At 33.7% G+C, this 27,399-nt stretch overlaps 1 protein-coding gene and 1 pseudogene across 3 annotated transcripts in view; one reads left to right on the top strand and one right to left on the bottom strand.

Moving 5' to 3' along the window:
* Positions 1–13,177, top strand: part of FGF7 (fibroblast growth factor 7) — a 30,378-nt gene extending 17,201 nt beyond the window's left edge. For 2 of the 3 annotated variants that reach the window (XM_030013761.1, XM_030013758.1), the window contains exons 3-4: positions 11,656–11,759; positions 12,149–13,176. In XM_030013761.1, coding sequence (XP_029869621.1) covers positions 11,656–11,759; positions 12,149–12,343 — 299 coding nt within the window. In that variant the 3' untranslated portion in view covers positions 12,344–13,176. Of the gene's footprint in view, positions 1–11,655; positions 11,760–12,148 lie in introns of all 3 variants that reach the window. The other variant, XM_030013762.1, reaches the window with a different exon arrangement.
* Positions 1–27,399, bottom strand: part of LOC115341293 — a 178,313-nt pseudogene that overhangs the window by 99,657 nt on the left and 51,257 nt on the right.

Below are 27,399 nucleotides of genomic sequence, written 5' to 3' on the forward strand. Positions count from 1 at the left end.
TATGAACGAAATGCTCTCTTAACTGTGTGAAACAAAATTTTACTGTCCAAAATTTCAAAGTACTTAAAACTATTTGCTCCTATGCCAGAGGCCCTTAAGTATACATTCAAGCTCTGGAATATTGCAGCCACCTTCTTTCTTATGTGTCTACTTTCTGAGTTTTACTTATTTTAAATAATAGGGTTAATAGCTACATCTGGGAACATTTTCACTATTAAAAATGCATTTTACTTTATATTTAAACTGATAATACAGTTTTCAGCACTGAGAATGTCATTATGATCATTCTATGAGCATTTAACAATACCTTTTAGTAATGTTTGTCAACAATGTGTAACTCTAAATTATCCTGAAAAAACAGGAAGGCAGTTTGTAGGTTCAGTTTGTCCCCAGAATACGGCTCTGCCATTCCTCCTGTCAAGCCTGTTTCAGGGACCAGAGAAGCTGCCACAGGAATGGCTGGAGACAGTACAATATGCAGAACAAAACAGCTAGACCTTGAGGGTGAGGGAATACCTCATATAGAAAAGAACAGGTTCTGCCTTAGATGTATTTTTGCCCCCTTTAACTAAGTCCAGCACACAGTGCCATGTTATATTTATGCCATCTTTGCAACTGCCTGCAGCCAGCTTATACAGGTGATAAGCCATAATAGCACATGAAATGCACCTGGAACTGGAGTTCTTCAGAACACAGTTCAGATAATGAATCAGCCCATTTCTTATACACAGAAAAGGTACGTGAATATGCACTCCTGTTTTCCTTAGAAAAACAGAAGTCAAAGCCTTCCATAGAAATGACATGACTAATTTTATGTCAACTATGATGACTAATTCTACCCAGGAAAGGGGGAAGGAAATTTAATCAGCCATCATGCTGGGGCAAGACACCAAGACACCAGCTCTTTACTAGATGAAAACACAAAATAGCGTAGTAACAAATATCAAAGAACAAATGAATATATTTAAAGACTTTTGCATTATGGAAGAACTAGGAGACACAGGAGGCTCTGGTCCTATGTAGAATTTTCCAAGTTTCAGGTAATCAAAATAGCTGTAGGCACTGAAACTCTAAATTTGGGCAGTTTTGTACCACTAAATGGATGTATCTCATTTTGCTCTGAAAAGGTTAATTAGCAGCATTTTACATTTACTTTTGCTATTTTGAAGCTAGATGCTGGAAGTCTGCAAAGCTTGAAAACATAATTTATTCTAGTGAAAATGGCACAGAAGATTTAAATACTAGAAATATCTTTCGTGTGAGCTGTAGAGAAAGTGTTTGTTGGACAAGTTTAGCTCTAAACTATTAAATCATTAATTTTCTTACCACTTGGAAACAATTATATTTTGTAAACAGTCATTCCATGCTTTTTTTCCTTTTTTAATATCAGTAAATCATTAATGCTGTAATAAGAGAGCACTTCTTCAGATTGAGGATTAAGACTTGGATTTTACATGACACTATTAGTTCTGAAAAATAATATTAGTTTTCATTATAACCATATGTTTAGCTCCAAGGCTATTTTTATTGGAGGGAAATGTAGTTTCCTGCAAAAATGAGAAATGCCTACATGCTGTATAAGAGGCGGATCAAGAAAATATTTATATGAAATGCACAGTGGAGATCAGCAAAGTGAAGGGTTCTAATAAGCTTAATGAGAAATTCACAAGTGAATGACTGCCTGGGGCAGTATTATTCAGTCATTACTCTATACTGCTATTCACAAGTCAGACCTCTAAATTCAAAAGTTCCATAGTTTTACAATCTACTTCAGTGAAAAATGTCACATCCTTTTGGTTTTGAAGATCAAATCAAGAGAAATATGGGAAAGACAGTGGTCCAAAGTGCTAATGTTCCAAAGAGACATACACAGGAGACAAGGCAATTTAGAGTCAGAATATCCTAGACCAATTCCTATTACACTACCATTTTCAATGAAGAATGAAGCATTTGATTTACAAAACTATCTAACTCATCAACATCAGCAGAGAGTTAATATAAAATTGAGGCCAAAAAGGTTGTACAATAAGGAAAAATACTCGGAAATTCTAAGCTATTTCTCCTCAGCAGTAATTCATTGCAAAATGGTCACTGAAACCCTCACTACAGTAATTAGTGGAGGTAAGCTTTACTGGGTGTTGTAAACTGATAAGCACTGCTTTACATGTATTCACTTTGAAAAATAACTTGAAAAGGTATTATGGCTTTTAATATTTCCTACCGCAGATCAAATGTGGTAAGCTTGTAAGTAAAAAGGAAGGTGTATTTCCTAAACATCAATCTGGAAGTTCAAACCAGACTCTTATTTTCATGATGTTGTCCCAGTAATACATATTCAGAAGGCCAGATAATACATTTGATGACGCATGTGAAACGTGTGTAAATACTTTGAACAATGCAGGCTTAAGAGTGGAACGCGGCTTACTCCTTCCGTTTCTGTCATAAAGGTAAACACCCACAAGTCCAAGTACACATGCAAAGAACAGATCTTGTAAGTAAAATAACAGCATTTCTAAACAGTCATTTTAGTTCTCTGTTGTATCTTCTCTCTTCTGGTTAGTTCTCATCTTGCGTTTTTTTATACTGTTTTCACAGAGTTATCAAGTTAGCAGTTTCTTTCAGAAACCTCGACATGGCTCAAATTCCATAACTAACTTATCTGTCAACTGTTGAATACCACCAGGACAACGGTTTATTTTAAAGCTGTTCTATCTAGCAATGCATGTATTAATCAGTTCGTAGGATCGGCAAACAGTGGAGAAATCTATGGATAATGTAATGTCAAGTAAGGAATGTTTAAATGATCAATAAATGAAAAATAAATGAAAATCCACTGAAGTACAAAAAATACTTTGATGGACTTTTGTTTAGCAGTTAGTTGATTTTTTTTAATACAGTATGCTTACTGTTTTTCTGCCAATGAATTGCAAAAAGGTGATTAAAGATCAGCTACTTATGCTTAATCAAACATGTTCTGCACACAGACTAAATCTTACAAGCAAATTCTGCTACTTGAGGATGCTTGAAAAATATGCTGCATCAAGTCCTCAAGGAATATCTCTCTATCGTTAATCATGTTTCCTCAGACAACTACAATTTTTTCTGCTTGGAAATTACACACTGGACAAAACCAGGAGTTTTGAGTGCTTTGAATATTTGTCCATGATATCCAGATGTCTGGCACCTCACTGAAGCAGTAGCTTCAACTGTTCTACTGAAAATCCTTGACAGAACCACTGTTCATGTGCAGATCATTTTTACAGTCATATTCATATCTAGAGTGCTTCAGATAGTCTACACATGCACAGCAAATGCATGCATGGATACAGCAAAAAGCTTCTAAATAAAAGCTTTTTTAGCCTTTCATATTGGTCCACACTGTAAATAACAATATATTTTATATGTCTTTATGCCATAAATCCAAATTCTGAGCATCACAAGGAGAAAGAAATATATGAAAGTTAAAAAAAGAAAGTGATAGTGAATGTATGCACCAGCTTGTTTTCCGTTACCGTAATTAACTGTTTATTAAAATCATATCCATAGACAGAAAATTTCTGGGGTGGAGACAATCCCATCTCTGCTTTGAAAGCCATTATAACATACAACCATATACTTGTATATTTCTACTTACAAAGCTTATGAACATAAGTTCTATGAGGTACCATCTGGGAAACTCTTTCACTCTCTTGCTAAGAAAAGTACAAAATACAAATGCAAATTCTACTTTCTATCAACTGTAATTTAGTAATGGGGAAGGGTAAAAAAGGAATTAAATCATAATACAATATCTTTTAAATTAATACCTTTCTTTGCAGTAAATTTTTTACCATTAGATTTTATATTTGAGAGACAACGAGCACACATATTGCTCTACCTAAAAATGAACTTTAAGACGTGTCCATTAAAAAATATTATTAAGAATCAAAATAACTTAAGCACAAACACATACTTCACAATATACACACTATTTTTTAAAAAGAGAGAGAGAGGGGTAATGTTTCCTGAAACCAATGACTTACAAAACTATCCAATGAAAGTATTAATTTACTTTCAGAAAGCAAATACTGATAGACTCCTCTGGAAAAACATTTCAAGTGTAATAAGCCAGCTAATGAATGTATTTACTGTGCTGGCTCACCAAATACATGCATGCACTAATAACACCATGAAAGTTTTCCAAAATACTGTATGATTGACGACTGTAATTTGTATTTTCTTGCTTTAAGAGGCACAAACATTAACTTATTAAATCCCAGAACAAAAGAACAAATTACATTAAATACCATTAAACACTGTCTTGTAAGCAATGACAAGAGCATTTTTCTTGGCCTTGAATCATCTGCAAAGGTCACTTAAGTTCATAAATATGTGCTCCATGTTTAATTAATTAGAAACACAAGTTAATGAAATTTAGAAGTTTCATTTTGTTTTGACTTATTTTCCATCCAAGTCTTTTCTGCCCCCTCTTTCCCTATTTGAGATTCCACATACTTTATCGTGAGACAAGTCTGCCTTGGAAAGGGTGTTTCACAAACACGTTCCTCACAAGTGCTTAACTGTCAGTGCCAGCCTCCCTACCCCTAAAAATCAGCAGCAGACTGTTTTTTTCAATTTCAGTGCACAGAGAGGCCACGAGAAATAAAGTGCTGTAAATATCATGCAAAATTTGGTATTGTAAATAATTTAGAATATTTTAAAAATCAGCATTAGATATATTATGTTAGCTATTGTTTTAAAAGGAAATAAGAATGTAAAATATCAACTAGCTTCTGGACATTTGTTTTTACTTTTCTTTCCTTAAAAACCATACTTCTCCTTTTTTTCTTCCTCTTCCTTTCTTTCCAGCATTTAGAAGACTGCAGAAGTCTTCTTAGCAGTTTTCATCTTACCCTTAAACATTTTCTTATAACACATGTACCTGACAGAACAGAAAAATACTGGGATGAAATTGCTGTCAGCCTTGCTGAAAAATGTAATGGATGCCAAAATTTCTCTTTGAATTAATGTCTACAGAAACTCTGATACTAACAAATCGAGGAGCAGTGACCAGAAACATTATGCGATAGATATTGAGGGGATCTTGGCAATGTATGAAACGTTTGGAAAAAGAGCCAGCTGATGAGGGACTGAATACAATGTGTACTTTAAAACCTCTTCCAAAATCTTCCTGACCAGTCTTATTACCTGACACATTGGGACAGTTCCCTAGCATGTGAAAAGATAGCTAGCCCAATGGTTCCGCTCTCTCTTCTCTTCCAAAGACCCATTGGACAGGTTGTTACCACCTGCTGGATCTTCAGTAATGTACTGCACTTACTGGTTTCCTTACAGCTCTCAGAAGCAAGAATTGCAATTGCTCTTTCAGCCTCTTGCCTGCAAAATTATTAAAGACAAAATGTCCCGATTTTGCTAAACCACAAGGGTCTCACTACTTTGTTATAGATAGGATATTGTTATCTGAGGATATCAGGGGCAAACACAAAGAAACTCTGCCTATTCAGCTATGGCTGCATACAGTTAGAAATCAGTTTAATATAACCTGTAAACAGATTGTGTAGCAATAAAAGCAAAGATTTGTTAAAACAAATAAAATGTCACAGATAAAATGTCACAGTATTATTGTGTTGTAAAAGCAAAAAAAGTTTAACAAATAAAAAGAAGATGAAAATTGTTAATGCAAAATATTAATTAAATCAGAAAAAGATACTTAATATCAGGTGATTAAAAACAAAATTATCAAATACCACTTGCCAGGAAAGAATTATCTCACATGAGAATGCTCAATTTTATATCAATGATGTAGCTAAATGACAATTTTTCTACATAAATTTCCAGCCCGAAGTACTGTCCTGTCTTCCAGGCCACAGTCACAGAATAAGTCCAGACGTAAAAGCGTCTACTTGTAAAGTACTGAGCAACTGTCATTCTAGACCAGAATGCCAGGAAACTCACCTCATTTATTATGTAATTTGTCTCCAAAAACTGATATATATTTCACCCACTAAAACTGTTGTGTCAACCTAAAGGGTTGTTTTGTTTCTTCGGTATTTTTCTACTGGATTTTATATCAACTGTCTGTTATTTAATTTGAACCAAGTGGTTAAAAAGACTGCTGCCAGCATCCATAGTCATCATCTTCTAAAGAGAAACTATAGCCCATCTCAGCTGAGTGTCTTTTATGTACACCGGACAGAATTTCAGCTGTGTAGGAAACTTTATTCACTACAGGAATTTTAAGCTACATTTGATACACTGACCACGCAACCATATAAAATTGTTTGGAATTTCATGCTGATTTTATAGAAATTACAGTTGTTTTCAATTTTGTATGCCCATTTTCAGTTTTGTTTTTTTTTTTTCACTTTCTGGCTTTAATCCAATTTCTTTCCCAGTTACTTTGTGGTATATTCAAGTCTTCTCTTAAACCTCTTCTGAAATTCTATGTGGATGCTTTATCTAAAGTAACTGAAAAACATAGTTTACATTTTCATTTTTAAACCAAGGATATTTAAGACCTTGTTGAAGTTTGGCCTTCTGAACGTCTCATCATCAACATCTTATCAATTTAAGCATGTCTTTAAAGTAATTTTGGTTATTAGAGTATTAAAAGAGTATTTAAATGAAACAATGTACATATAAGAAATTTCTTTTTCCCATCCTAGCTTGGTGACTTTTTCCTTTTCATGAATAGATATTGAAAGGATTAGAACTTTCTACTTCAAAAAGAAGCACATAAGAATGGACTTGCTAATATAAGACAAGGAATGGTATAGTATTAGACTGAGGAGAAGAGGCTTTCCTTAGTGGAATTTCTGACTGTAGATTTTAGTTCTTTATCATTTCTCTGAAGTATCTGGTGCTACATAAACTAGCACTTAGAAACTGGCACAGACAAATCTCACATGTGTGCCTGTTCAGCATTTTTCTCTATTTCTGTGTGGGTTTTTTTCTGAAAAGGTTTTAGCTTAATATACCTCTCCTGCCTCACTGAAGGAACTATGATAGGGATAAAATCCTGGCTCTACTGAGTTAGATGAAATCTTACTATTCACTTTAATGAGGACAGAATTTTTGCCTTTATGTATAAAATGGCCTACAAACATAACACAACATAGTAGGTTTACTTCTATTACCATTTTTCTATGGATATAGAGATTTACCTCCTTCCAGTGAACCAGCTAACAAGAATTAGCATGAACACTGAAGCTCAGGTACACTTAGGTTCACAGTAGAGGAGTAATGAAACTAGTACATTTTAATTCAGTTCATGTCTTAAACGCAGTCAAAAATGGTATACTAGAAAAGACATTCTTTAGCTTTGGTGAGTTTTGCTTAAATCAGATTACCATCCTTATAAAGCTAATCTTTAGAGTATATTACTCTTTTGTTGTTGATTTTAATACCACCAATTACTCAGAAGCAAAGCTCTTCCTGCATTTATAGAAAAATGAGATTATTGGGTTACTTTCCAGTACACCAAATGTTGTTCCTGGCTAGTGTTATTAAAGACATTGCACTGATGCAGAATTTCAAAATGAAAGAGAAGAGAAAAAATAAGAGGTTTTTTTTTAAAAAAAAACCCACAACCAAAACCAAACTAACTAAAAAGACGACATTCACAGACATGGCTGAATGTAACTGTCACAACTGTGTAACAAACCATATACACTAAGAGCATAAGGATAACCATATCAGCTCAGATCCAAATTTAATTTAGCCCAACATCCTGTTGGCAAGAATCGCCAGTATCAGATGATTACAGAAAGTATAGAAGAAACAGGAAATATCTGCAGTTGGCCAAAATTCTGGTTGAACAGTTTTATCACCTCTTGACACCTACTGATGGATTAGGTTCCTATCTGCAACAACACATCCTAACGTCTGTTTACCATTATGTAATTTCTCGTACAGCGATTGAGTACCAGGAACACAACAAAATAAAGACGGACCAATATGACTATAATGTCATATAGCGTAATATAATGTGATATCTTGACTTAATAGAGATACTGAAAGGAAATGATACAAAGAGGGAAAAATACAACTTACTTTCTCTATTTTATGGATTTATTATTTAATTTTTTGGTACATCCTTTAGGAATTTCCTGCTTTGATGCTGTAATTATAATATAAAAACTCATTTTTTATATTTAAATATGTTATAAATTATGATTGGAAGAGACAGTGATTTCCATTATCCACATGTCTCTAATCTCAAAGTTTGTGTTGAGTTTTTATATACCAAGCTGAGTATTAAAAAAATAGAAAAGTAGTTTAGATGTTTTCACAGTAAGATTATGTTGTTTATAAGTGTTAAAGATTCCATTAACTAGTTCATCAAAGAACTTGTGCTTTGAGAATTAAGCAGCACATAATAGGTGTGCAGGAAAAAGCTGGTCACCTTATAAATCTTGTATGTTCAGAAGCACCTTGTAAAACAGTTAAAGTACCGAAATCTCTGTATTAAATTGAATATCACTCAAAAATCATTCTTCCTGGTCTGTGAGAGGCCTCTGATATTGGATACTAAATGTAAGCATGTGATACAACTGCAATGCTGACCCTGATAAACTAATAAACTTTCAGTGTATGACTTCTCAACCTTAATAGTCTCTTTCCATAGTTTCTGTACATAAAGGAAGACATTTTAAATTCATGTACGTACTAACAAGTGAGTTCCATACAAAAGACTATATACTGAAAGATCATAAATCAAATTTGTGGCTAAAATCAGCTATCACAGTTCTAACTACACAGTAAAGTCTTAATTTCCCCGGTTTGCTAAAAATCGTGTTTCCATTTCCTATGTAATTTATTTCATTTAAAGAAAAAAAAAATGTAATGAATTGCAGCAAACATACATTTCTGAAATTAAAATAAAGAATTACTGAGGAACAGCCTCCAGAAAAAGAAAAGGGATACATTAAGACACATCAGAACAGATGAGACATGATCTAGAACTGGGAATAGAAAAACCAGCACATGCAGTTTATGATAGGCCATTTAATCCTCAGATAGACATGTTCTGAGCAGGGAATAAAGAATACACAAGTTCTACTTCCACTGAAACTCTCTGTGGTCTTTTTTCTTCCTCTTTAACATTGCTAATATTACAACATTATTAATGTGACATAGTTATTGGAGAGTTTATGTGGTGTTCCCTCACTAAACTTTATGGCGAGAAGCACAGACACAGTATCTTTAGAAAAGTGCCATTCAAAGACCTAAAATATTCTTTGGATTTCATATCACCTCTGAGTCAGGGTGTCAAATGTTATTTATGTGAGAGCTAGCCCTAATTCTGGGGGTACATAATGGCTTAAAATTGTGAAAAGCACATAATAATATAGCAAATAGTACTGAATATGCATAACAGTCTATGAATCTCCAATTACCTGTCTTTAATTAAAATGCATTGCTTTTTATGCATAATGGGATTTTAACAAATAAGATGAAAAACCATGTAAAGATCTGAATATTATTATAAATTATTATTATAAATCTATCACATGTAAAATAATTCCTACAAGTTAGAATGAATGTCACCATCTACTTCAAAAAAAACCCAAGCTAAAAAATAATGTAAAAATTCTAATAATAATAATATTGCCTTGGACAAAAGCTTTTGGCATTTCCTTTTTAAAAGTAGTAGTTACTGTAACTTCAGCCAACATCAGCTTACTCAAGGAAATCTCAATTCCTATTAGCATGACTTGTTTTAAAAAGTCATTTTGAATCTTTCATTTTTTAAATTCTGTATAAATAGAAAACTCAAACATAGATTTTAAAAAAACCCATCTCCTTAAGTTAATGGCCAGCACAGGCAAAAGAACAAATGGATATAAGCTGTCGCTGAAAAAATGCAGATTGCAAATTACTACAGAGTCTCTAGCCATTAAAATAAATCAAACTCTGGAACAGCCTTTGGCGGAAACACTGGGGGCAAAGAAATAACAACTCCAATTTAGTATTGGCAAAGTTTATGAAAAGAGAATTATCTGATGCAATTCCCAGGCTAGCAGAGCACTGGACTTGATGACCCAGAGATCCCTTCCACTGTTATGTTCTTTGTTTGGCTAGATGCAGATGTTCATCTGTTTTTCAGACTCACTGTGGTTTTTCTAAAGTGAAATTTAAATGAAAGTTAATAAAATTTTTGTAAGTTTCAGTTAGAAATTACCCTTTGTAAGAACTGTTGCTAGGCCTGCAGCAGAGTGGAACTTGTCAGAGAATTCTAAAAGCTTTAAGTAAAGTTGGCTTAGCATTATAGAGAAGTACAAAAGTGTAAGTGTTCAGAGATGAACGCCCAGCAGGGCACGCACCATGAGAAGAGGTAACTGATCTACTAGTAGGGAAAATAGGAAGAAAAAAGTAAGCAATACAGGTTAGGATGGATACATCAGTAATATCAGGGAAGAAAGCAAAAGAGAATAGTGAAGAAAGCAAAGGACATCAGGATATAAAAAAAAGTATAGGGAAGGAGAAATACCATAGATATTTAATGCCTTTCTAAAAAAACTAATTAATGAAAAACAATTATCATGTGTGGTGGCTGTGAAGAGTCAATACAAACTTGAAAGAGGAAAAGAAGGAAATGTTTTGTTCAAGAGGAAGGTCATCTTTCAGGTGACAATCTAACACAAGCCTCTCTCTCCCCCTCCTTCACTTGTCTCCCCCATGCTTAGCTATTGGAATTTGCCTAGAGTTGGCTGGCTTTGAAAGATCCCATTTTGGAGAACAAGTCACAGTACAGATGCTGCCACACACAGTTCTGTAGGTGACTCAGTATGGAAGAAAACGGCTCCAACTCAGAAGTATAACTCTAAAATATTACTTAAAACAAAACCAATAATATTTAAGCTTGAAAACAACCTGGTGTTCCTTAATAACTCGCACCATCCTCCTGCCTTTGCTCAGTGTTTTTTTTATTAACATGAGAATATTTTTTATGTTGCAGGTAACTTAAATGTATCATAGCGACTACAGAAAGCTATTGCAGATATATATCAGTGAGATGAAAATAAAGTAATTATAGAAAACAACTCTAAATGTTTTCTGGTTTTGAATAAATAAGTTCTCAGAGCAGCTTTTAATGATTTTCAAATACATGTATCTTTACAGCTCCAATCAGTCATAAAAGCATACAAAGGTCAAGCAAATACTTTATCTTATTTAAGACACTGTGGTCTGTTTTCTATCACTCGCAAGTTCTAAGGTTTACACTCTTTCAAGGAGATGATACTGCTATACAAGCCTTCAAAATAAAGGCTTTACACAAATTCTGCAAACCTTGATGGCTATGTATATAATTCTTCCAAATGAAACCCTGAGCCTGATAAATTCTAAGATATGCTGATCCTTTGAAAACAGAAAAATTACTTATACTAACATAGCAACTTCAGTATAGACTTAAAAATTATCACCATACAATTTTTTAAGGGGCTGTGTGCAGACATGATCACATACAGATGATTTTTAAAGTCTAGCCCTTTCTTCACATGTATAAATACATAATTTTTCTGTTTTCTAAGAATGATTGCTGCAGATTTTCAATAAACACAGAAGTATTACAGAATATTAGTTCAACTAAACCTTCTAAGTTGACGGGAGAACAAACAACCATTTTACAGCCCTTACTGTGTGCCTTTGCAGGTATTCTAGAAATCCGAACAGTGGCAGTTGGAATAGTGGCAATCAAAGGAGTGGAAAGTGAATACTTTCTGGCAATGAACAAGTCGGGAAGACTCTATGGAAAGGTATGGATGCAAACTTCTCTTGTGTGTACAATCATCACGTACAATCTTAAAGATACGTATTTTTAGATGTAGCATCTGTATAGTTTGTATAACATAGATTCCTAACAAAATATATCCTGTACTTATCCCATACATCCCATACTAGACTGTTAAGTCCATTTAATAAATTCAGTGATTAGAGCTTATATACTTTTTAAAAATGTGGAATACTAAGGGGGAATAGACAAAACTAAAATATTCAATACTCAGATTTCAAAAGTCCAATTTATTTCTTAAAAATATTAATAATATTATATGGGGTTTTTAATGTATATTCTTCTCCCCTAATCTAAGTATTTAAAAGAACACTTGCACTTATTTTACTCTATTTTATTATTTACTCTCAACAGAAAGTATGCAATGAGGACTGCAACTTCATAGAACTGATTGAAGAAAATCATTATAATACATATGCTTCTGCAAAATGGACACACAAAGGAAAGGAGATGTTTGTTACATTAAACCACAAAGGGGTCCCCATGAAAGGTAAAAAAACAAAGAAAGAACACAGAGCATCCCACTTTCTTCCTCTGGCAATATCCTAATCACAAATGATCTATAAAGAACTAGTTCCAGCAGGAAGATTATTTTTAAGAAGACTATTTGACAAGATATCAAGAGAGGCTGGAATACTACTGAGAAACTGAACAAGCTGGACTTGCGCATTTATGTTTATTTTTAAGAGACTACATGAAAAAGATTTGAAAATATACACAAAACCAGATTTACTAACTAAAAGTTGTAAAAAATTCTAAAGAGTTGTACAATCATTATCTTAGTCATTGTAACTGGGTAGTTTCTTAAATTAATTTACCCTGAAGAATAAGTCATTACTTGATTATCTGATAATATTTTATTTAAAAAAATCCTATCTGCTTCTTAAATATGGCTGCTATAATAATAATAAGCAGATGATAATGTTGTGTAAAATATGTCAGACTTTAAGGCTGCTGGAATGAGTTGTCAGATTATCAAGTCAATAGTAAATGTGGAGGCTGAGCAGTATTTTAAATACTTCCCCTGAGAAACTGATATCCTATACATAAACTATATGATCAGAAAAAAAAATATAATCTTGTAAATGTTTATTGTTTGTATTCAGATAAAAGAGTTAGTTTGGAAAAATTAAGTTTACTCTACTACAAAATGTTCGTATCTATTAATGAAACAAATACCTAATGCTGCTCTAAGAGATGTTTCAAATAGTGTATGTAAAATAAGAATAGGAATAAATAATGTACTTCATCTCACTTTTCACAAATTAACATTTTATATAGTGATGAAGCAAAAATTCAGACATATTAAGGTTTTTTATGTAACATATCCTATCTTTTGTATAATTCCTGTTAGGGCATACAGCTTTCAATATTGTTTTTCCATCCTTATACATGCTTTTTCTGTTGTTACAGCATTAAACTTTATTTTAAGTTGTATTTGAACTTTTATTGTTCTAAGTTATTTAAATGTTATTTATAAAAAAAAAAACCAAAAAAAACCCCAAACCAAACCAAAAAACTTATTAAGCTGCATCTGTTTCATATGCTTTTAATTCTAAAGGAATAACAAAATGGTCTGGCTGAGATACATGAATTTTTTTCTGTGACCAGACACAAAGACTAGTACACAACCCTCTTGCCAACATACATTGGATGGCAGACAAAAATGACAGCCTGCAGCAAATCGCACAATGGACATCTCGAAAGAAACAATGCAAAAATGTAAAAAATCTTTGCCCCATACTCTTGCTAATTGAATTACTAGCATGCTTGGAATTACACCAGGTAAAAGAAGGTTACAGTTCCAGCAGGTACTGGAACTAATCCTCAGATGGTAGAACCTATACTCAGAGATACAGAAATATGTCAGAGTCTATATGACTAGTCTGAAACTTCAACTAAAACAAATGTGACCTGATGAAGAAAAGACATCTTAATTTTCTAGCTATTAAAGTGTTCAACTAAGCCCTACATGACTAATGCATTGTACCATTTCATTCTGTTCAGTTTGCCTACAAGTTTTCTCAGTATTGTGATAATTGTGCGTAGATAAAAATCACCAAAAAATTAGCTAAAACAGCTGCTAGATGACTGAGATGGAGACAAGTTAATTACTAATGGTCCTAAATGCTCTCTACTTTTTATTACAAGTGCCTAGAGTCAACCATTTTTTCCTACATGAGACACTTTCTTTATAACAACACTCACAGAAAATGGCAACAACTGTCTTTAACAAATGTTTTTTTAAAAAAATACTTGTTTAACAAATACTATAATTTGGAAATCCTTTATGATTTTTGACTTGCTAATATCAAACATCAAAGTGTAGATATAAATGGGTCTATGCAGAAAAATTTGTCAATACAGCTATACCAGTATATCAGTGCTTTTGCTACTTTATCTATTACTGTTCACTCAACAGAATAGACTGTACTATCAAAGAAACTTTTTCGCTGATAACTGTCTGCACTACTTTCTGTGAATTTATAAACACTGAAACAAAGTTCACACTCATAATCAACATTAACATACTAGCAGAAGTTTCTAGATCTAAACTAGGTTAGTTGAAGCTTTGAAATAAAAATTAAGAGAACAATCCAGATACAGACAAGCTCTTCTAAAGATATTTTGATTATGTAATTCAAGAATACAGAAACTTAGTCAAACAATTCCTGAACACCAACAGTAATTAGCCCTTCCTGCTATATGCTTTATCTAATGGATCACTATATTACCATCATTATTGGGTAAGCCAAGGCTGCTTTACGTTTTGCAGCTGTCATATCTGAAATGCATCCTATGAGTGAACGGTTCACAAAAAGACACCTGAGTGCAAATGATACAGTCCTTCAATAGCACAGTCATATGGCCTTACATGTTGCAATACTTTCCTTATGTTGACTTAGCAGGGGAGGCGCTGTATTTGAGAAAAATCAGTATTTTGCCTTTCTTTCATGCTTTGTCTTTCATTTCTTCTGGCATTTTAATAGCCAAACAGACTTAAAGGTTAGAATATATCCTGGGTTGTTTTATTCCAGTACATAATGAAAAAGGTGAACAGAAAAGCAAGATCAGATCAACCCAGTTGAGCAATTTTCAATGTATCTTTAACTTAGAAAATCTCTTCTGAAATAAAATATATTTCTTTTCAGCTGTCTCAAAAAAAATCAGTTTAGTGCTAAAAACAGAGAATAATAATGAGAAAATTTACAGTGATGATCTACAGTAGCAAACTATTAAAAGGATGAAAAAAGAGAATCTATTAGATTTTAACAGGTGTTATTCAAATAGATGTCGGAAATCCTCACAAAAGCCTTTTAGATCAATTACATCACAACCCAATCTTAACATCAATCATGCAATACACCATGTGGGAGGAAAACATGTTCGTATGAAAAGAAACAGATACACCTGTCTGGATATGGCTCAGTACTATCCTTCATAATACCAAAAGTTCAAGAAAACCCAAACAAAGTGGGCTATAAAAGCCACTCTCAGTTGTAATTTCTTTGTTTTTCCTTCAGATGCATTGGCTTTCATATAGCTTTTTTCTTTGTTTACCACAGATACTACAAAATGTAAATAGACTGTGGTTTAGAACTGAAATATAAGGTCCTGTGGTTTAAATAGCCATTCTATTTAGCCACCTTCAACAACCATTCACATTTCCCAGAAACTGCTCCATTACACAGGCTCTTTGAATTTAATTAACAAGGTTCTACTTACTTATCTTTCATATTAGTGCTGATAAATACTCTGTGACACAGAAATGAGCTAATCTCATCTGGGGAATCTCATAGAACACTGCAGAATCTCCATTCTCAGAGGTTTTCAAGACCTGACTGGACAAAGCCCTAAGCAAATTAGTCTAAAATCAGTGCAGGCCCTACTTTGAGCAGGACATTGGACAAGAGACCTGCAGCACCCTTTCAACCCAAAAGAGTCTATGATTCCATATGAAAGTTATTTTTCTTAAACCAGCCATTTAGAGTGCAGTTTAACCTCTTTGAACAACTACACAAACACGTTTTCCATGTTAGGGGGATAATTACACATTTGCCTCAGTTTATCTATAATAACTTGTATGTCATTAAAGGTATGCAAAATGGTGTAAATACATCCCATAACACAACAAAAAAAAAGCCAATTGGACAATTTCCATGACCTTTAAAAGATATGATATGGTACAATATGGTCTCACTTTTAGCTCTGTTGCAAGTACTTTAAAACACCACTGTGCATAGCATCTGTAATAATCAGATTACTAAATGATTAATTAATTGAATAATTATTAAAATACACTTGTCTGTGTTTTAAATTACTTTTTGAAGAAAAGATGTATATTCTTTTTGAATGAGCTGAAGCAAAATGTAAGTTAACATTAAATCAATAAAGTAATAAGAGAACAACAGTATTTCACTGGACTCAATGACCAGTATACGAGTAGTCTAAATACTTCATAAGCCTATGCAATCTAACTCCTCAATACTAACTTTTTTAAAAAAATAGTAATTTCATAACATTTAACATATGTAGAAAATGAAAGTGACGGGTTAGATGGTTTTCCCCAAACTAGGGAAACAGTCATCATCAGAGTTGAGATCCATACTTAGAACTAATATTATACTTTTTTTTAACTAACATTTAATAACCAAAAAAAAAAAAAAAATTCAACTGTTTACATCACTGGATGAGTTTTAAAAGGTAACAGTTATTTAAATCACATGTTTACTTAAAATAGGGGAGAAGGTGAATTTATTAGCAGAAAAAAAAGCTAACTTCTCTGTGCTGTTAGCAGAATAATTCTGAAGATTAGGACTGTCTTTAAAGCAGAAACTCAGATGGGAAAATATTCAAGGAGTTGCATGAGGTTTTTAACATGACATTTATATTAACTTTAATGATATTCACACAGCAAAAATTCTAAAAAAGCTTTTTAACACCATACATTTAAATTCATAGTCTTACCTAAAATACAACTGCAAATTTAATTATAAAAACTAAAAAAAAAATAAATAAATCATATAGTATTAAAACTACCAAGTGTTAAAACTTGAACTCTGTAAATAACTTCACAATACCTGGCTGAGGAAAGCTAGCTTGTAAATCTCAAGCATTCCAGACACTGAAATTCTGTAACTGCTTACATTCCAGACCTAAAAAGGGAAATTTTCTTCAATTCTGTTTGGAAGGCAGATGCTAGCTTACCAAGATTGGTTGTTTCATTAAGAAAACTCTTCTATTTAGAGGTCTGGCACTTGAAAAGATTGACACAGAGGGGAAAAAAAGAACTCAGTTCAGAGGTAATTACTTCATGAGAATAAACTATTTTCCTTCAGTGCTAACCAGAAAAGCTGAAGGAATTAGAATGAAGATGCATAAACTTGTCACATAAAGGTTACAGTGTTTTCAGACTGAAGTCCAACATCAGATAAGAATCCTTTCTTTTAAGATGATTTCTAAAATAGTGTTTTAGCGAAGATGGTTAAAGATGTGAACACTGAGCATTCTTCAATGAAATACAGATCTTAAAGGATACCAGGTACCTAAAAGGTGGATATGGGTACCTAGTGAGAATTTGAAGTTGTCAGGTTAAGTAGGCTGCCAAAGTTCAATGGATTTCAAAAGGAAGTTGATACCTAGTGTGCTCAGCTACATGAGGAAAGTAGGTATCTGCCTCATCTAGTACCCAGATAGCTTTGTGAAACTCACTACAAGTTCACTTTACAAATATCAACAGCTTCCCCACCTTTGTGGAGTTAGGCTGGTCAAGTTTAAGCTGAGTCCTCTGCAGACTAAGCTCTTTCTGGAGCTAACAGAGTCGGTGAAATTAGGAAGCATTTGTGTCACTTGGATGTTCAGAATTTTGTAAGACTAAAACACAAAAAATCTTTTTCTAGCTTTGCAAGGTAAACACTGAAAACAGCTCATTCTACAGACCAGTCTTCATTGGTATGCACCTCTGTTTTCTGACCATGTGCCAACAATGGACTGAGATACAGTGTGATGCTAACTGAACAACTCATGTGAATCATTATGTAATGTCTTCTTTATATATTTCTGGTTTTATACAGCAGCAAAGGCACTATTTCTAGCCTATATCCCTCTTCCTGAAGGGAAGAACCCCAACCAAAGATGTTTCATTGTTCCACCTTTATTTAAAAGAATCTCTGTCTCACTTTATTCACAGAATCACAGAATGGTTGAGGTTGGAAGGGACCTCTGAAGGCTATCTGGTTCAACTCCCCTGCTCAAGCAGGGCTACCTGAAGCCAGTTGCCAAGACCATGTCCAGACATTTTTTTTAATATCTCCAAGGAGAGAGACTCCACAACCTCTTTGCATAACCTGTGACAGTGCTCAGTCACCCTCACAGTAAAAGAGCATTTCCTGATGTTCAGATGGAACCTCCTGTCTTTCAGCTGGTGCCCATTGCCTCTTGTCCTGTCACTTGGCACCACTGGAAAGAACCTGGCTCAGTCCTGTTTGCACCCTCCCTTCAGGTATTTATATACATTGATAAGATCCTGCCTGAGCCTTCTCTTCTCCAGGCTAAACAGTCCCAGCTCTCTCAGCCTTTCCTCACAGGAGAGATGCACCAGTCCCTTAATCACCTTCGTGGCCCTTCATTGGATTCTCTCCAGTATGTCCATGTCTCTCTTGTACTAAGGAGCCCAGAACTGAACACAGTACTCCAGGTGTGGCGTCACCAGTGCTGAGTAGAGGGGAAGAATCACCCCCCTATTCTACCAACTAATTCAGCAATATCTTTATTACCACTAGAAATGTTTTTATAATAATAATGTTATGTAGTATAATTTTAATCAGAATTCAGGACTGACTCCCTTTACAATTACAACTGGCTGGCTCTCTAAGCATAAACACAATTTACTATTACCTTGGACAGCACCAGTTTTGATGGACAAGAATCAAGTCATTGGCTAGTGACTGCTGAGTTTTCATGGTTCATCTACTGGCCTTTGAAGCCTGGTTCTGCTACAGATTTCTTATATAACTTTAAGCAAGCCACTTTCAACGTCCTATTCGATAAGTAAGAAAAAGAAGTCCAAGTCTGGTACATGCTGCTAAAACATTAAATGTACACCCACACTAGCTTTAAATTATTGGACTAACCACAACAGGGCACAGGTTAGCAGAGGAGATACAGCTGTTTCTACCCATACTCATGGTGACTTCTGTTGCTACACAGGACTCCATACTATCACAGTTAGATTGTTATCTCTGTTCAAGCTAGCTAAGAAGGTTAGCTTGTTTATGTCTATATGAGTTGCTGTGATATTATTGCACAGTACAGGAACACCAGATGAGACCCCTTAGAGGAAAGGGAGCATTTGGAAACCATGGACACTCAATTCTTGTGTAAGACATGACACATTAATATGACAGCTAACTTGCCTATACACCCTATTCCTATTGATTTCACCAAAAGCTAGGCACCAAAGTGGATCTGGACAAGCAACTAACTTCTCAGTAGTCATAAAAGAGAACAAGTGATTATTGAACAGAACTGTGAGCATCCTGCAAGCCTAAAGCAATAAAGTAGCTCACAGAATAAGATATTAACAGGAAGAGCTAAAATAGTAAGGCTTCTCCCTTTTATTTTATTGTCATAGGAAAAAGCAAGTCATTATATCTTGGAGTGAAACATCAAGATAACAATAGCTTCAGTGACTTCAGAAATTACTGTCATTTAACCAGACTCTCTTAGGTCAGAAGTGTTATTATAATCAACAGCTGAGGTGATTTACTGAACCTGCTTCACAAATAATCACTTTCTACTCAGTTTCATATTCTTGTTTTCATGTACTAGTAAAGTAATACAATGACCAAGATCCAAAAGGAAATACAATGATACCACAACAAAACCATTGGAATTTATAAAAATCATGCAAATGTTTCCACTGGTTTTAGGTTTTGTAAAACTGTATTATTTTTTAAACCCAAATGTTCCTCTGTTCAAAAACATAGATACATTTCTGTTTCTAAAAACTGTACCGCAAACTGAGCAACACACAAAAAAATGGATTCTGGAAACAAGAATTTCCTTTCAAGACTGCAACCTGATGAGATTAACACTGACTTTCAACTTTAAAAAAAAACATATTTCATTTTTTTAATTGTACTTGAAAAGAAATACTAAAGTTAAAAAGGAAAATTATTCAGGAAAGCTAACAGGCAATACATAAGGACAGTAACATAGTTCACTTTATTAAGCCACAGATGTGCATAGCTAATCCATACAAAGATTCTACAAAGCTGTATTCATTTGTAGAGACCAAATCCTTCAGCTAGGTCTCAAGAGCAACTCTCCTCTTTGCTTAGATAGCCTGTTCCACTGGGAAAACCTCATGCAGTTCTCTCACATCCACATTACAAGAGAAGGCTTTGTAGGAATCATGGCACGTGCCAGAACACCTCCATTCCTCTGACATGTCTGCAGTACTCACAGTAAGTCAGGATTTCCTGAGTACAGCATGTTCCAAACCTTCTCTCCTTAACATTAACAGATAAAAGAGACAACCCTCTATCTTTTCCTAAGCATTAACATAACTGCAGAGAAAACGTGTCAGAGTGGTATCGTTGAAAATGGTAGGGGCTGGGGAGTGGGAAGACTGTTATCAACAGAGCAGGGTGAGTAGCCTTGAAAATCTGCACAGAGATATCTTTTCCCATTCAGGTGGATTCCATCACTAAAGAATTTAAAAAATCATTCTTCAGCTTATCTTTAAGACTGGCAATGACTATCCCTATTTTATATAACCAGTTATACACCAGAAAATGGAAAATCAAAGAATCACAGACTTCACTGCCTTAAATGACACCTGTGATGCAAATTTATGAGTTTTCTCCCAGATGTTTTACTCTGAATTATTTTGCAACAAAAATAAGGTTTTCCTACCTTGGTGAATGGGGAATGATCTAAACCCAGAAAAAGCATATAAGTCCATGGAAAAAAGTATGGGAAAAACAAGGCAAGGATGGGAAAAGTTGTTTGGTTATGGTTGGGGCAGAAGGAAGATAAAAAGGAGTAAGAGAAGATTGGTGGCACAAAAGGAGTAAGAGAAGATTGGTGGCACAAAACGATGGCTGTAGTTGTTAGAAGGAGAACAGTAATTTCAGGCAGGGAGAAGAGAGAAGCAGCTGGCTAGCCTGAAGAAACAAAATATTGGTGAAGAAACAAAATGTTGGATAATGTTCAGAAAAGGAACAGGCTAGAAGCAACATCAGCCCAAAAAGCTTGAGAAAAGATGTTAAAATAGCAGCAATGAGAAAGAACAGCAGGCTAGTATGAAAGAATAAAAGTCAAGATCTGATCCATGAGGACAGAGAAGACAAAGGGGTAGAAGTTAGAGGCTAGAATGCAAGACATACTGAAAACAGGAGCCAGGTGCCAGAGAAAGGAATAGAGAAAAGAGTAGCTGTCATTAGTATTAGAGGAACTGACAAATCAAAACCATCAGATTTTATTAGATAGAGTATCAGTAGCTTCTTTAAATACGTTGTAATATTGTTATAGCTTAATCAAATGGAATTATCCGATCAAAATCCACAATGCATTTTTAAATGCTATAACATTTTGATTTTGTGCAAAACAAACTGAAAATATTACTAATAATTTATGTAGACAATTAGATTTTGCAATGTACTATAAGTTTCATTCCAAAATGCATAAAGTAATGTGCATTATATGTTTAAACATATTTACAAGACTTACTGGCTGCTGTAGAACTGGCAGATGCACTAGCTTATATGTTAGCAGTAGCATCTTTACTAGTATGATTTACTGTGGCAGCCTTAAAGCTTTTGAGATTCCATTTCTTCCATACACATTTCCTTGGTTTTAGACCTGAAAATAAAAAATTTAATTTAGAAAAATGTTTATGTTAATTTTGAAGATCACCCTATGAATATTCCCAAATGAAATTAAAATTGTTTTATTTCCTGTCTCCAATGTGCATATTTTTATGCCCATAGTCAACTTTAGGCTTGGGATCCAAGCCTGTTAACTGAAATAATTATATTCATATACTTAAAGTCAACCAGGACAGTTTTCACTATCTCCCTTCCTGCTTCTGCTTGGTTTTGCACATGGGTGAATATCCTTACTTTGTGGTTCTTCCAATACTGGTAATTTAATACATTTGCATATGTTTTGTTGAGGTTGTGAATTATTCTGGCAGCAATACATAACTTACTTTATTCAGTGGTTTTCAATATTCATTCCAGTAGAATTTTGCACAGCTCTCGCACTATAAATTTCATGCAGATACAGAATCTATGCCATAGCAGTGGTCTCCTAGTTTCTTGGGATTTTTTTCTGGTCTGACTAAATTTCAGTTAATTCTATCCATTATCTATTTATAGTGGCTACACATTACAGAGTATACTGTGAACTGTGGGTTTACCCAGCTCTTCCAAGTTAAAGGCCCATTTGGAGTTTGGTGCATATATAACTTTGAAGTATGTAAACCTTCTCTAAATTAAATTTTTCAGGGTGATTTTTCTACATACAATTTTCTCTGTCTGTAACTAAAAAGAAAATTCTGCCCAACAAAAGTGACTGACACAGAGAAAGGTTTTGAGAAAATATTTCTGTATTTTATATCTACTTCAAAAACATATTTCTATTGCATTTGTCAATCAGCTTCAACATACAAGATAATGAAATCCACATTGTCATGAAATCTAAGTAAATGAGCACTAAAGATAGAAATCTGCTCTAAAACTAAGTTTTGAAATGGATATTAAATGACATATACAATCTAAAAATCATAAACTGTTACTGTTAAAACATGCAGATATTTAATGGTAATATAATACTACTTCCAATAGAAACTTCTAGGACAGGTTCAGTCTGAATCCTGCAAGAATATTTATACAAAGTGACCATATTTTATAGAGAGAGATCTTCAAGGCCACCTACAAATAGTTACTGGGGAAGATCTCCTAGTCTTCTGTTTTAATCAAAAAAACCCCAACCTCACTATGTTCAGCAGCTTTTCCAGGAATTAGTATAGTTTTGCTTAGGGCTTGAATTGTAAGACTTCCTTCCTGACTGCATTTATGTGCTTACCATAGATTCTTCCAGAATACTTCTCCTACACAGTAGCACAGAGAAAGCAGTGAAATGAAATCTGCATTCATCAGTTCAATTATAAGTTGTCTCTGGGTATGATTATATCCTTGCTGGGTAATTCCAAAATAGTTAAGCACTTTTACAGCTAATAGAGCTACTACAGAACGGAGTCACTGCAATAAGGCAATGATTGGACTTGATTAGAGCCTATACATAGTCTTAAAAATACAATACTTACTATTCAGTATCATCCTGATACCAACTCTAAAGAGATTAATCAGTTCCCATCCACTCAAACTCTGAGGCATACAAGCTTTTACATTTGTGACATCAGAGCTTAATTTAATGGGGAAAAATATTTAATTAAATTCAACTGAAAAATGCCAATCTAGCTTCATCCTTAGTCACCTTACACAGGAACAGTTCCAAAACTGGATCTAACATGTATCATGATAGAAAGACAGAAACACAAGCAGGTTGTCAGAAATGTCTCATATTTGCAGTAAGACTTTATCATTAGTAAACACGGGGACGTCCAGTCCAGCTAATCTTGCTACACAAATAAATAATTAGAATGCAGTATGCTTCCACTGTGTCAGCTGTGGGATACTAAACAGGTTTGTCAGGACAGATTTATACGGCATAGTTTAACAGTTAAGGCAGGTTACATACTTTGCTTGACATGCTTTTGCCAAAAACATTTTGAAATGTCCGATCCAGTTTTACCTTTCCTTAAAGAGAAATAAGGCCATGGACAGTCAGCTCAGATTCTTTGTCTCCTTTCCAGGCTAGTTTTAAACTATTTATCCATATTTATATACCAATAATCAGAATTAAGATATCATCATCATCATTATTATTGAGCAGAGAAAGCCAGCTTTGACAATAATATTCCTAGTACTCAATTTTCTATGTATGTATATATATGTATATAATTACTAGGGGAAAAAGCAATGGATTCTCACTGAAACGCAGACTTGGTGGTCTGGACAAAATATGCCTCAGGGAGAAGGAAAAAAACCTACCAGTACCTGATGTCCACTGAAAAATTAAGTCTACCAATCTATCACTAAAATAATCATCAAAACATGTAATAGATTCAGGAAATGCTTCATAGAAAGTGACACAAATGACTTGTGACAAACAATCAGGATATAACTGCCAATATAAAAATAATGCTGTATCTAAAAAGGCTACAAAAGATATTTCACATTACAATTTTCTTAGTTAATGTAAAAATATTTAAGTGAACTGTAGTAATTGCAAAGCCATTCTGCTAAAAACAAAAATAGTACAACCTTTTATTATTTGTGTGAAACATTAGGCAACTGTATCAACAATAGGGGAATTCACTTCTCAAAAATTTGCTTAATCAATGTATAAGTCTAAGTTCCCAGTTAAGCCTGAACTGGAAGATGCTGATTTCAACTAATTACATACTTTGAACAAGTCACTTAGGGTTAAAATTAGGATGCAGAATAAAGTACTATTTGTTAATATTTAACTAATCATTATATTTAATGAAAAACAAGATGTTTTTAAAAAATCACATCTTTTAATATTATCATTACATTTTACTATACACACATTATATGAGCCAAAAAAATTAACTTCTGATTGCCCATGATAATTTCTAGCTTTTCCTCACCATTTCTGATTGTTGTCTCTCTGGTACTTACATGTGTGTCCTTCCAGCTCTCTTTTGGAGCCAAACAGTGCCAATCTGGATACATGAAAATTGGTTTATGTGACACATTAATACTTTTATAAGCTAAAATACAGCATCTACCCATATATCACTGAAAATGTGAATTGTACTGTTGCCTGAAAAAAAGCATCTTTAGCATCTCTGGGAACAAGAAGAAAATGTGCCAACAACTCTGCAATTCTGTCAAACAAGTGGTATTGATAAGTGGTATTGATCTTCTTGGTTAGGCTTCAAAGGGGAAAAAAATCAGGAAAAAGGTATCAGCATAAATTCAGGTATAGTTGTGTGCTAATATACTGATGCATGACATTATTAAAGTTCATGGTTATCTATCCTATGATGTGAGGTATTGACAATACAAAGGAATACCACTGAAACACATATTCTTAAATTAGTTCCACCTCTTACTCCAATATGTTGTTTTTCTAAATACATTAACAGATTTTTTTTTTAGTATATTGCAGTAGTTCCTGATTCAGAATAGCACTTAAGAACATGCATTATTTGAAGCATATGTTAAGTCTACCAGCTAACAATTAAAGGCGGAATCTAAGTGCTGTACTGAATCAAAGCCAGTGTACATAATCACAGTCTCCTGCCACATCAATATTTTCCTTCTCTTCTTAATAAAGAACATAGTGATCACCTGAGGTAACAGAATCCATACACTTGATTTACATTCTTAACCTAAATATTCCAAACTCATACCTTTTATAAACCCTAGCACCATTACACAAAGTAAGCAAAGTAAAATAAACAGTGAATTTGATATAAAAGTTTATTTTAAGCTTCATGGTATAAACCTGCTAACTAAATTAGTTCTTCATATGTTCAACTACTGCTCTTTAAAGTTACGTGAAAAGTTAGTCTTGGGCCTACACTTGATGCAGTTGTGCTTAATCAGTAAAACACTTGCATTTTTGTACTTGCAGAATGTGCAGCTTATTTGTTTGATAATAACAGATCTAAGAATGCTTGAAATTAATTGATACATTATACTTTTGGAGCAACCACCATCAAAAAGAATGCTGAAACACTGCAATAGATGATTTTGAGAGAAACAAACTTTTCCAAACTTTGAGAACATTTTTCTGTTAAAACAACAATAAAATATTAATTACACTGAATGCAGAGATTTAAAAAATTCTAAAACCACAAAACAAACCAAAACTAGACAAAGGCAAAAAGTACAAGGATTTAATATGGAACAAATTCCACAAGCAAATAGGAACTTCTTTCAGTTTGAGGAAGTACTGAAGGGAAAAAAACTTGCAGGGGAAATGCTTAACTGTTACTGAGAAGAACAAAAGCAGCTTCTTTGGGTACCTCAACATTTGGTCGTCAAAATATAAGGACTGATCTGCATTTGCCAGATACCCACAACTCTCTCAGCATTTTACTGTTTTTTTAAATTTTCAGTAAACCTAAGACTGAAAGTCTAAATACCTAAAGTTTAAAACACAAAATGAAGGTATAAAAAATTAGTAAGACAGCAAGTCACACTTGTGGCATTACATTTATTACATAGTTTAAAAATACATAAGAACAGAAATTTTGTAAATAACCACAACAACAAAGCAGATGAAGACACTGGATTAACTTATTTCCTTTTACATTAGGAGGCAAGCATTGATTGTAAACTGTGCCAGAACTGTGTGCAGAAGTGCTAACAGGATTTCTGTATTCCTTGCATCTTGCTTATCTGGGTACATTTGCTCATATTTAAACACAAATAAACAAAATTTTAAAATCAGTCCTCCCAAGTTGGGGTTTTTTTAAAACACAGGTGTGGCGTTTCAGAAAGCTACATCAGGTTCTGGCAGTGTATTACAAATGCCTCTAATAGGAATAGCTGTAGATTATAAACCCATACAATATTTTTATCCAGTGCAAGTAGTAAGGCCTACAGCCATTCTTTGAGTGCCAAGATATTAGGTTTTATGCAAAAAAATTATGACTTTTCATATTTTGTAGGACTAGTGATTACTTCTGCATATTGATATTTCGCTGTCAGCTTCAACAAGCATGGTTCTGTTTGTATTTAAACACTTTTTCTCAAAAATGTTACATTCATGCACACATATGTTTTGCAGCAAGTTCTATCAACAGGTCACTATTTAGATATAGAGTTTATCAAGGCCGCTTAACAATCTGAATTTTAAATCTAACCTTCATTCTGCACAACTTGTTTTTATCAGCTTGACAGTATTTGGACTTGGACAAACGACAGGAATTAACAGTTTCCTTCATTTATAAATTTGAAGCACTCAGAATTCATTCAGAAAAATGCAGTAGGTAAGTGACATAACATTTACAATATCCTTCAGTCTTATCAGTTAGTAACTATTTTAACATAGATTGTGAAATTCAGTCTGTGTAACAGTATTTAATGATAGCTTAATTTGCAAAAAAGTTATAAAAATAATTTTTATTTTGATTAATAATAACACCTTAATATGCAAAATGGATCAAAAGTCAGGATTTCAGAGTATCTGATACTAGTAACAAATTAGTGATTGTTTTATGTTGGTGGTAACTATGATCACATGACTATTAGGAAACTGTTCCACTTGTTTCTATATATTTCTGTACCAATGCAATCCTATTGATCCAACAGCATAAAGGAAGTAATTTGGGGTAGCTACTTATCAAATTTTTAAAATGTTTCTATAGTGAGAATTCAAATTTGTTCGTAAAATAAATTACTTTTTCCTTATGGTTTCATTTATGATCTAAGTATGTATACTTATCTAATCTGTATCTTATTACATTAAGCATTTACATTTTAAAGATAAATATT

Source organism: Aquila chrysaetos, chromosome 5 (assembly GCF_900496995.4).
Source record: "Aquila chrysaetos chrysaetos chromosome 5, bAquChr1.4, whole genome shotgun sequence".
NCBI classification, from domain to species: domain Eukaryota; kingdom Metazoa; phylum Chordata; class Aves; order Accipitriformes; family Accipitridae; genus Aquila; species Aquila chrysaetos.